The sequence below is a fragment of the Nicotiana tomentosiformis genome, chromosome 12 (assembly GCF_000390325.3).
Source record: "Nicotiana tomentosiformis chromosome 12, ASM39032v3, whole genome shotgun sequence".
NCBI lineage: Eukaryota > Viridiplantae > Streptophyta > Magnoliopsida > Solanales > Solanaceae > Nicotiana > Nicotiana tomentosiformis.
The window spans coordinates 69,563,993-69,576,046 of record NC_090823.1 but is presented as its reverse complement, the minus strand read 5'-3'; the positions used below and the strand labels follow the sequence as shown (position 1 = coordinate 69,576,046).

At 37.0% G+C, this 12,054-nt stretch overlaps 1 protein-coding gene across 1 annotated transcript; it reads left to right on the top strand.

Annotated features, from left to right (window-relative positions):
* The first annotated feature begins 8,713 nt into the window (after positions 1 to 8,713).
* LOC138902817 (uncharacterized) lies at positions 8,714 to 9,130 on the top strand. The gene has a single exon (XM_070190718.1). It carries the CDS (start codon positions 8,714 to 8,716, stop codon positions 9,128 to 9,130), a length of 417 nt encoding a protein of 138 aa, XP_070046819.1.
* Positions 9,131 to 12,054: the final 2,924 nt, after the last annotated feature.

Sequence of the window (12,054 nt, the reverse complement as noted above, 5' to 3'; positions counted from 1 at the left end):
CATTACATAAGCGTGCTGCATGGGGCGACGCGCCATGCAGAGCATTAGTGGAGAAATCCAGAGAGCTCAACATCTGTCAGACAACAAGTTTTGTACAGCTACGGCGCACCACGCACCGCAGTTGTGGAGTTTTCTCAGAGAACGTATTTTGCTTGCATTTTGACGTCCAGACTTGGTCCTCGACCCCCGAACACGATCCTTTTCTTAATCCCTTGGGCTTTTACTCAGAATTCAAAACTCCAAATAGCACGAATTAGCACCAAAACATCTAAATAGCTTGGAATAACTCCTACAAGGCATAAAACATACAATAAGTGCAAAACACTACCAATTAACGCCCAAACATAAATAAAGTACAATGAATTAGAGTGCAATAAGCGACTAAAATACGAGATTATAGCCTACCATCATTTTCCTCCCTATTCACTACTATAAAATCCACATGAAATACGAACTTATCCACCCGAACTAACACATCTTCCACTATCCCCTCGGGTATTAAATTCGTTTGGTCTGCCAGCTGCAATGATATTGGTGCAGACCTTATCTCTCCAATCTCCTTCTCCAGTTTCCTGTAAATAAATAGCGCACCATAAAAAAATTAGAATTAGCTACGAACATCGTCGCTAATATGTAGCTAAATTGCCCGTAGCTAGCAAAATTTCTTGATAATCTGTCCCTAATCCATCGCTTAATGAGATTAGCGACAAATATTTCTGTTTAGCTACAAAATTTATTTGTCGTTAAAACCAGATTGTTTAGTAGTGGAGGCATTAAATTAATTGAGGCACCAGAATCACATAAAGATTTATCAAAATTAATAGTTCTAAAGAGCAAGGTATAGTAAAACTCCCTGGATATCCACACTTTTGTGGGAGTTTATTTAGCAATATCGCACTGCAATGCTCTGTGAGCTTGACCACTGAAGTCTCCTCCACTTTCCTCTTCTTCGTCGGGATCTCTTTTAAGAATTTAGCATAAGAAGGCAATTGTGAGAGCACTTCTGTGAATGGTAAGTTTACATGAATTTGTTTCAGCACATCCAGAAATCTCTCAAACTGCTTGTCCAGCTTTTCTCTACATAGCTTTTGAGGGAAAGGTAGCGCATGCATATGCTTGGTATGTTCCTCCCTTCTCGAAGTTTCTCCTTTCTTCTTTTCCTCACATTTCATCTGCCCCTTCTTATTTTTGTCCTCATCACTTTACAGTTGCTCCCCATTTCTTTTTCAAGTATCACATCTCTTTGGATCGGGGTTGGGTCTTTCAACACTTGCCCACTTCTCAAGATTACAACATTCACTATTTTTTTGGGATTTCTTTCATTATCAGCAGGGAGAGTGCCTGGAACCCTCTCAGATAACATTTTTGCAATTTGTACCACTTGCTTCTCTAAATTTTGAATTGCTACCCTTGTACTTCAAATATTTAACCAGTTTTCACAATGAAGGCCTTTATAAGATCTTCTAGACCAGGCTGATTGGGCTGTTGAGGCTAAAACTGTTGCCTCGGCTGATTCATAAAACCAGGAGCTTATTGTCACTGAAATTTGTGGTTGTTTTGTTGCCATGCATTAGCCGTACCACCACATGAACTCCATGAAAAATCGGGGTGCTTCTGACCTATTGCATTAAAATTATAATTTTCCACAGCATTCACTTCTTCAGTTGAGGTTTGACACTCATGAGTAGGGTGTCCTCTTCCCCATATATCACAAGCTGCATGAGGTTCATTTTTTTATCGAGGCTAATGTTAGCTTTCGTATTTCTTTAGCCATAGCATCAAGCAGTGCCTGCACAGATGTATTAGCATCCACTTGGTGAACACTAATTGATATTCTTCTTTCAGCACTCTCAGAGGGCCACTAATTAGCATCTTAAGATAACTCATCAAGAATTGTAACTATCTCATCTGGAGTCTTCTTAATCAAAGGGCCTCCTACTGTATTGCTTAATGTTCTACGCGAGGCTGGTGTCAATCCATCCCAGAAGTCCTGGAGTTGCATCCAGAGTTCAATTCCACTATGTTGACACTTCCTAACAATCTCTTTAAACCTCTCCTATACTTCAAAAATAGTTTGTCTCTTCTGGCAGAAGTTATGGATTTCTCTTCTAAACTTGCCGGTTTTAGCTGAGGAGAAATATTTATCAAGGAAATTTCTGGTCATCTCCTCCCATGTTCTGATCGATCCCGTGGGCAAGCTTCGAAGTCACTACTTTGTATCATCTTTAAGTGAAAAGGGGAATGCCCTTAAGTACAATGCATGTTATGACACCCCATTGTATTGAAAGGTGTTCATAACCTCCTCAAAGTCCATTAGATGTGTGTTTGGATCTTCGTCCATCTTTCATCTGAAGACACATCATCTCTGAATGGTTTGGAGCAAGCCTTGCTTCAACTCGATATTGTTAGCTGCAATTGGAGGTGGTGTAACTTTTCATAAGCCTTGATTGTAGACCAGTCTAGCATAATCGCCCAATTATTTCCCAGGCATGGGAGCTATATTTCCGAACTGGTCTGCAGCCAAGGGTTGATTTTGAGCAATTCTTTGACCCCTCTTTTCTTCATAGATGATATGTGCATCTCTAATAGCTGCTTCCTCAGCATCCCGTGTAGCTTTTTCTCGTTGTTGGGCTGCCTCTCTTGAAGCCAAATCTACATTATCATCACCGTTTACAACCAAAGTTTCTTTGATTGAGGACTGCCCAACCTTTTATAACGTCTCGGTGAGATTTCTTTCCTTCCTCAGCTGTCGCACTAGTTTTTCTATCTCGGGCTCATATGGTAGCACTTCTTTCGTAGAAGCTCGAGTCATGCACCAATCTAAACCTGTAACCTGCGCATAGTCAATGAACAACCAACGTATTGATTGCCAATCCTCGGCAACAGCGCCAAAATTTGACGAGCGCAAAATACACACTTAATTTTTGCTCACTAATCAAATATAGTATAGTATGATATCATATCCACAGTGATTGGATTTAAATAGTATTCTCATAGTTTCTAGCTTGGTTGCTGTCCAAGATGATCAACAGTTGAGATTTATAAAATGTCCAAGTTATGCCTCTCTCGATTACATGAACTAGTGAATATAGATGCAATAATTAAATCATCCAAAATGATTCAATACATAAAACTAGAGTTATAATCCACAAAAAATCATCAATACACTAAATCCATCAAACCCTAAATGGAACTACTCCATAGGTATGGAGAAATTAATCACAAATATGATTAAAGTGTAGGACAACATAAATTCAATCCAAATGCGCGTCTTGAGTGAGGAAGGAATGATGAAATCTTTATGCTTATGTTCTTCCAACTCCTCCTTAGCCTACTTAGGTCCAAAGTATGTCAAAAGTCCAGAAAATAACGTTTTTTCATGTATTTATACCAAGTAGGGTCGGGCCCATACGAAACCACCTTCTCATAGCGGAAATAGGACATTGGCTCTGTAAATATTACACAAGTGCGCCGCATGGGGCGACGCGCCATGCAGGGCTTTAGAGGGGAAATCCATAGAGCCTCATAATTCAACAGGCTACCCAAATACACTGCTACGGCGCACCACGCGCCGCCCCACATGCCGCAACAGTGCAATATTCTCAGAGTGCTCATAGTTTCTTGATTTTTGAGGTCCAGACGTGGTTCTAGACCCCCGAACGCAATCCCTTGTTATTCTTTTTGGCTTTTACTCAGACTTCAAAGATCCAAATAGCTCAAATTAGCTCCACAACATCTACATAAATCAGACTCACTCTTACAAGGTATAAAATACATAATAAGTACAAAATAGTACCAATTAAATCTCAAACACAAATAAAGTACGGTGAATTAGAGTGCAATACGCGACTAAAATACGATTTTATAGCCTACCATCAGGTACGAGTTGATATGTCGTGTTGTTATGATTTTAGCACATGTGGATTTGTTATGTGGATTGATTGTTGCTATGCGGAGCATAAGGGTGGCATCCCACTGTTGTTGATTGTGTAGAGTGATACAGACGGATATTGATATATTATCTAGGCGAAGTGATACGTGTGGCTATTGATTTATTATTTGGACAGATTGATACAAGTGGCTATTGATATATTGTCTGGACGGAGTGATACAGGTGGTTATTGATATATTATCTGGGCGGAGTGATACGGGTAGCTATTGTGTTATTGTCTGGGCGAAGTGATACGGGTGGCTATTGTGTCAAATGTCTGGGTAGAGCGATACGGGTGGCTATTATGATTTTATCAATATAGAGAGATAAGGGTGGCTATGTTAGGGATGATATGTGACCGCCTGGGGGCTTAATGTTGATGATATTCGTGTGATGGTATAATTTTCCTTGTGTATGTCATGCACCTTACGTGACTTGTTGTGTTATTTCAATGAGCTACCTGATGTCTATGATATTACTTGTTGACTTAGACTGTAATAGTATACTCGCACAAGCATACATCATAGCATACCATTTACTCTAGTTCAAGAGTATGAATCTTGACATCATGCACATGTATTCTTGTATTATCTGCTTTCATTGTGATATTGAGCCTGTGATCACGCCGGGCAGATTGTGATACTGAGCATGTGCATGTAGATTGAGATATTGAGATGTGAGTTGTCTGTACGGTTATGATTAATAACGTGGGAACGGGGTACCATGATTATATGATTTGTGATTTGGGACTCGCAACTTGTGATTTTGAGATGAGGTATCTCGGAGTAATTTTGTTGTGAAACTCGTGCTAGAACAGCTTGATTATTTTGTTGTCATTTGTTTACCTTATTTGGTTTTATTGGTACTTTAACATTGTTCTATTTCATTGGTACTTTAACGTTGTTCTATTTACATCACTATTTTTATCACATGTTTATTCGTTGTTGTCATTAACTTATTCTTGCTTCCATTATTAGCTTTATACTTATATACTGCACAAACTATTATGACTAGTAGGTGTCTTGACTTAGACCTCGTCACTACTCCATCAAGGTTAGTCTTGATACTTGCTGGGTACTGATTGTAGTGTACTCATACTACACTTTTGTACATTTTTGTGCAGATTCAGGTATTGAAGATAACAGACTCAGGCAGAGTTAGCTTCTTGATCGCGATGATTTAAGGTAGAGCTACTTGGTCACCGTAGTCCCTTGGAACCCCTTTCCTTTTGATTGTACTGTTAATTCGTTATCCGAACATTATTATATTTTGTTTTGAGATATTTCTATGTATTCATTTAGAGTTCGTGACTCTGTACTACCTAGTCTTGGGAAGATTATTGTGGTTATTATCGCGTAGGTTTGTGTCACCTTTATTTCGGCATTTATATTAAACTCTGCTTTAAAATATCATGCTTGACTGGTTTAATTATTGCAAGTGGCCGACTTACCTAGTCTTAGAGTCTAGGTGCCACTACGATGCCTAATGCGGAATTTTGGGTCGTAACATGTTCTTTCTCGTTTGGACTCATGTTGAGACGAAACTAAAATATGGACAAAATATTCCTAAACACTCAAAGTAGAAAAGTAATTTCTAACAATCCAAGTACACACACACAAATGAATTTAGCTTGTAAACCTAAAAGTTTATACCCGGAAAATAAAATACTCCTTAACCTAAAAGGAGTTGAAAGTGGTCGAATATTTGACCTAAAATACTTAGAACTTTGTGCCTATCAATTTTAGCATATCAACTTTAACATTAGTTCCAATTGTTGAGCCATTTATTTTACAAATATGTTATATTACATAGTTTAAATAATGAATGATTTATATATAAAAATTAAGTTGATTTCTCAGTCCTAAATATTAGGAAAAGATTTAAATGACTATTCTTAAATATTAGAGAAATAATCAAATGACTATTTTATCCAGTGTAAATTCTATTTTAGAAAAGTAAGAAAAGGCAAACGACATTTCGCTAAGAGGCTTCGTGTTTTTAATATAATAATAATAGTAATAGTAATAATAATAATAATAATTATTATTATTATTATTATTATTGTTGTTGTTGTTGTTATTGTTGTTGTTGTTGTTGTTTTTTAGGGTACATGATTTGCGTGTATACCCCTCCTTATCCTCTAATTCTATGAATTTTTTTAGAAGACTCCTTTCTTGAATATTATTCAAAAATAATTCGGATTGCCCAGTATTCCATCAATTATTAACCCAAGATTCCAGACATTTATTAACTGAGAAAGAAATCCACCAAACCACTCATCTAGAAGGATAGGCAATTGAGATAGAATAGGGCGATAACGACAGACACAGGAACTGAAATAGATTACTTATTTGCTGTAGGGTTCATCTTTTTGCTCACCGTAGAAGGACTCACTGGAATAGTTCTAGCTAATTTTGGGCTAGACATTGCTCTACATGATACTTATTATGTGGTTACTTATGTTCCAATATCTTCTTGTCATCCCCCCCCCCCCTCCCTTTTTTAATTCTTTTTCAAAAAAGAAAAAAATAGACGAGGAACCCTGAACTGAAATAAATAATTGTTCCGATGGAACCTTCTCTTCTACCGTAGACTGGACGTAGATTGATCAAGAAGAAAATCCAAAAGGAACTCGAATTTTTGGTGCAATCGCCCGGGAATTGAGAGAATTAGCTCCTCATCGCATACATACAGAGATCCTGTAATTTGATCTGTATGAGAGATGGGAAGAACCAGAGGAATACTCGAAGGACCATTCGATTCATTAAGGGGCATAGCGGCGTCTCTTCCAGGTGATCGGAAAATAAAGAAATGGTTAACTTTTGTTTTGAAATAGTGAATTATATGAATAAGGCCGAAACTCCATGAAAGGAAAATTAATGATCCATATAAATCGCGTAGTGGAAAATGTCCCAAAAAATCTAACGAAGATCGACGAGTTGTCTGCTTTGTGATTTGCAAACGGATTTACCGTCATCCCTGAATTCAGTGAAATAGGAGGCTCAAGTGGTTCATCCGCTTATTCAAGGGATATTCTAAGAACAATAAGTATAGAACTTTAAAAAGTTGTATAAATTTTATTAAATTATATATGCCTAGTGTTCAATTGTTAAATATCATTTAGAAAATACTTCTAAAATTTGATATTGAGTTAAAAAAATACAATATTTATAAATATTGAAATAATTTATATCTGATTATAGTGTTTATTAAATATGTCTTTACAGTTTAGTTGAAATTAATGAAGAAGGATAGTTTGATTAAATAGTAATGAACATACCATTGTATACTCATTGAATTAATATATTCTTTTCAAAAATTCTTTCTCTATTTTTTTCTAATTATATGTAGTTGCTTGATTCTAATTTTATGTCCAGTTATAAATCTATAATTAAGAAAATGGAAAATTGGATATTATCCACTTAATATAGTTTTTTACTTAGTCTTTTTTTTTACTAAGATAATTAATTATATAAAATTAATTGGTCAGAATTTTATTACAAAAAATAATTCAAATAACGAGAGATTTAGTTTTCAAAATTTTAGTTAATGTAAAAGTTCTAAAATATTTAATTTATTAGAATTTTATGAAAAATAGTAATTTAAATAAAGAGAGATTTGGTCTTCAAGATTTTAGTTAATGTCGAAATTCTAAATATTAGAAGAAAAAAAATAAATTACTCAAATTTTGAAAGTGTAAATTTTTTTACCTTTCAATGAACATGACTATAAAAAAGGAAAGAAAAAATAAGTAGTTTACATGAAGGTAAATTTTGCTATAGGTTTTAAAACCCAAGACTTTGTATCCAATTATATGCACGTCGTCTTTAATTGTTTGAATTTTGACGTGCTGTTATCAATTTGTTTCAGTTCTTTTAAAACCCTTATTACTGGCCAATTGCATTTATTATTATCGAGTTATCTAATATTTGATATAATAAAAGGATTTATATGGAATTGAGGAAGCAAAGAACAAATCCCGTTGAAATTTAGTCTCTCTCTCATGCTCTCAGCGCACGTTAGCTAACGTACGCTGGTGCGTCTGCCATGGGAAGGGGGCGAGGTAGAGGACGGGGAAGGCCGAAAAAAATACCGATTCTTACATTTGGAAGTCCAGTAAGCAACAATGCAAAAGCTGGGAAGGTAATTCAAGCACAAACACAAGAATTGAGGACACCAAAGCAACAAGGGATAGTGATGACCGGAAATGATGAAGCAACTTCTTCGATTAACTCCGAGGTAAGCAGGAAATTGACCCTTAGTGCGCCATTACCAATTGAGCAACCTGGTAAAATTGTCACTCCTAGGGTTGAGGAGAAAATCAATGAAACAGTAGCTATACCTAACCCTAATGATATGCAAAAGAAAGGGGAACTGAGCAATGAGCATAACACAGATAAAATTGACCCCCCTGTAACCCCTAATGTGATTGCAAATCTGACTGAGAACCCTAAAGAGATGAATCCTGCAGAGCGAAGGGTTGAACCACAAGCATGGGCCAAATTGTTTCAGCAAAACCGTGTAGCCACTCATGGAATGACACTCAGATATATTCCACCTCAGATTGTGGATGGCCAAACTGTGGTAAAACTAGATCTCCAAGATGTGGAAGAGGCGGAAGAGAAATGGAATGTTGCGTTAATAGTCTACATCATTGGAGATAACCCTGGGTATAATGCTATGAGGCGTTATATTCCTCAACATTGGCTTGATGTTGCTTAACCAGACCTATTCCTCCATGATGAAGGGTATTATGTGATTAAGTTTCAGACAGTAACAGACATGCACAAAGTATTCTATACTGGTTCTCGCACTATCAGAAATAGGCCAATAAATCTCAAACCATGGACACCAGAATTTGATTTAACCAAAGAATTCCTTAGTGACATACCTCTATGGGTGATCTTTCCTAAACTGCCCATGAGTTGCTGGGGTAGTGAAGCACTAAGCAAAATTGCCAGTGCAATTGGGAAGCCTCTATTTGCAAATGAATGCACCACCAAGAAAACAAGAATCTCCTATGCAAGGATGCTGATTGAAGTCAATGTGACAAGAACCTTGCCTATAGAGATTACTGTTTTGGATCCCAGGGGCAGGAAATTTCAGCAAGAATTGGTATATGAATGGAAACTAAGCTATTGTGACAAGTGTCAGACCATTGGTCATGTATGTCACAATCAACAAGGCCTGAGAAAGTAGCAGGGAGAGTAGCCAAAGAGAAGAAGAGAAACAAAAAAAGTTACATATGAATGGAGAACTAAGGAGCCTATGATACCTGAAGCTGGGAACAAAGAAGGTGTGATGAATGAAGGTGGCAACATAATAAATCTGAATCAAACTGTTACAGTACAAGAGAAAATCCAACCTTGCCTACCAGTGGAGATTCAGGAGCATACTCAGAACCAAATTAAAATGGATGCAGGGAACACATTAATAAGTACGGTGGATAAAGGCAAAAAGCAAGTTAGCCCAGATTTGATCCTGGAGAATTTTCCTATGTTAACACCTATTACAAGCAGGAGTGGCTCCAAAACTGTAGCAGCTAGTACTAGTGGAAGTTCTTCCCTACCTCATGATAGAGGTGGGGGAACTAAATCCAATCAATGACATGGTTACTGTGGAATGTCAGGGGTATCAATAAGTGGTATAAGAGGAAAGAGCTCAAAAATTATCTGAAAATCAAAAACATCAAACTTGCAGGTATCATTGAAACTAGAGTTAAAAAACATAAAGTAAAGAGAGTAAGCTGCCACATTGCACCTGGCCGGGAGATACTTAATAACTATAATGATGCAGTAAATGGAAGAATATGGGTGATATGGGATCCAAATTACTACTCAGTCACTTTACTTAAAGCAGAAGCACAAATTATACATTTCCTTATTAAAGATATTATGAAGGATCAAGAGTGTATATTGTCAGTAGTCTATGGCTTTAACACTATAGAGAGAAGGAAGCAATTATGGGAAAGTTTAACAGAGATAGGGCAAAAGATATCCACACCATGGTTAATGGAGGAGATTTTAGCTATGTACTACAACTAAAAGATAGGATACATAAGAATCCAATCAGTATGGCTGAAATCCAAGACTTCAATAAATGTGTCCAAGACTTAAGGCTTAGTGAATTAGCATGGGAAGGTGGATATTATACATGGTCTAATAAGCAAGATGGGAGTGACAGAATATGGAGTAGAATTGACAGGATGTTTGGCAATTATGAGTGGATGATGCAATGGGGGCATATAGCTACTATATATGAGGTGCCTTTTATTTCTGACCATGCTCCTATGAGTCTAGGTCTAACTGTTAACCAAGGAAACAGGAAAACACCTTTTAAATTCTTCAATGTGTGGGCAGAGCATGAGAGCTTCCTAAGCCGTATTCAACAAATATGGCCGCAGAGAATCCACAGTAAGAACATGCAGAATATTTGGTTGAAGCTGAAAACACTTAGGCCAGTGCTTAGAAAACTAAATGTTGAAGAGTTCAAATTCATAAGACAAAAGAATAAGAAATCCATAATCGATCTTGATAGGGTTCAAAGGAGCATAACTACTAATTGCTCTGATGAACTACTGTTATAGGAGAAAGGACTGATACAAAACCTTGAGAAGTGGGACTTGATAGAAGAAGGAGCCTTGAAACAAAAAGGCAGAGCAAGATGGATAATGCTAGGAGATTCTAATACAAAATACTTTACAGCTGTTATGAAAGAAAGGAGTCAGAGAAAGCAAATCCTAGAGCTTACTTTTATTACTGGAAACAGGCTAAATAACTCTAAAAACATCAAAATGGAGATTGTGGCTTTATACAAGTCATTGATGGGGTCTGTTGCACATTTACTTTCTGCTATAGATAAATTGGTGATGCAAAAAGGACCAAAGCTTAGTCAGCAGTAAAGAATTTCACTATGTAAAGATGTGACTAAAGAAGAGATCTATGAAGGGTTATGCTCCATTAGAGAAGATAAGGAACCTGATGTTGATGGGTATAATGCATGTTTCTACAAGAAGGCTTGGCCAATTATCAAGGATGAGGTTACTGAAGCTATCCTGAAATTTTTTACTACTGGAAAACTATACAGAGCTATCAATTGCACTACTATTACTTTGGTTCCTAAGACTAGCAAGACAAAAACTGTTAAGGAATTCCGGCTAATTGCTTGTTGCACTGTGCTATACAAACTGATTTTCAAGATCCTTGCATCAAGAATGCAAGGAATAATCAACACAATTATCAATGAAGCTCAGGCAAAATTTATACCTGGGAGGAGGATTGCTGATAATATAATTCTAGCACATGAGTTGGTGAAGGCCTATTCAAGAAAGAACATCTCTCCTCGATGTATGATAAAGATTGACTTGCAAAAAGCTTATGACTATGTGAAATGGCCATATCTAAAGCAAGTTATGGAAGAATTGGGTTTTTCTCAGTTATTCATCTCTTGGGTAATGGAGTGCATACAAACAGTCAACTACTCCATCATTGTTAATGGAGAGACAACAGAACCCTTCAATGCTGCCAAGGGACTGAGGCAAGGTGACCCAATGTCATCCTTCTTATTTTCTATAGCAATAGAATATCTGAATAGGAATCTGGATAGTCTCAAGATAGAGAAAAAGTTCAAATACCACCCTCGATGTGCCAAACTAGGGATCACACACCTAAGTTTTGATGATGATTTGCTACTATTTGCTAGAGGGGATCTGAAACCAATACAAGCAATTCAACAGAAGTTCTACCAATTCACTTAAGCTTCTGGGCTACAAGCAAACCTTAACAAGAGTGAAGCCTACTTTGGAGGAGTTACCTCAGATCATAGACAACAAATACTGCAGTATTTGGGCCTCTCTGCCAGGGAATTACCCTTCAAATACCTTGGTGTACCACTGTCTACCAAGAAGCTAAGTGTTCTTCAGTGGCAACCTCTCATTGAAAAAATGACTGCCAGAATTACTTCTTGGATTGCTAAGACTTTGTCTTATGCTGGGAGGACTCAATTAGTTCAGAGTATTTTGTTTGGTATACAAGCTTTCTGGGCACAATTGTTTGTAATACCAACAAAAGTGATCAAGCTTATTGAGGGATTGTTCAGGTCCTACATATGGTCGGGGGTCAATA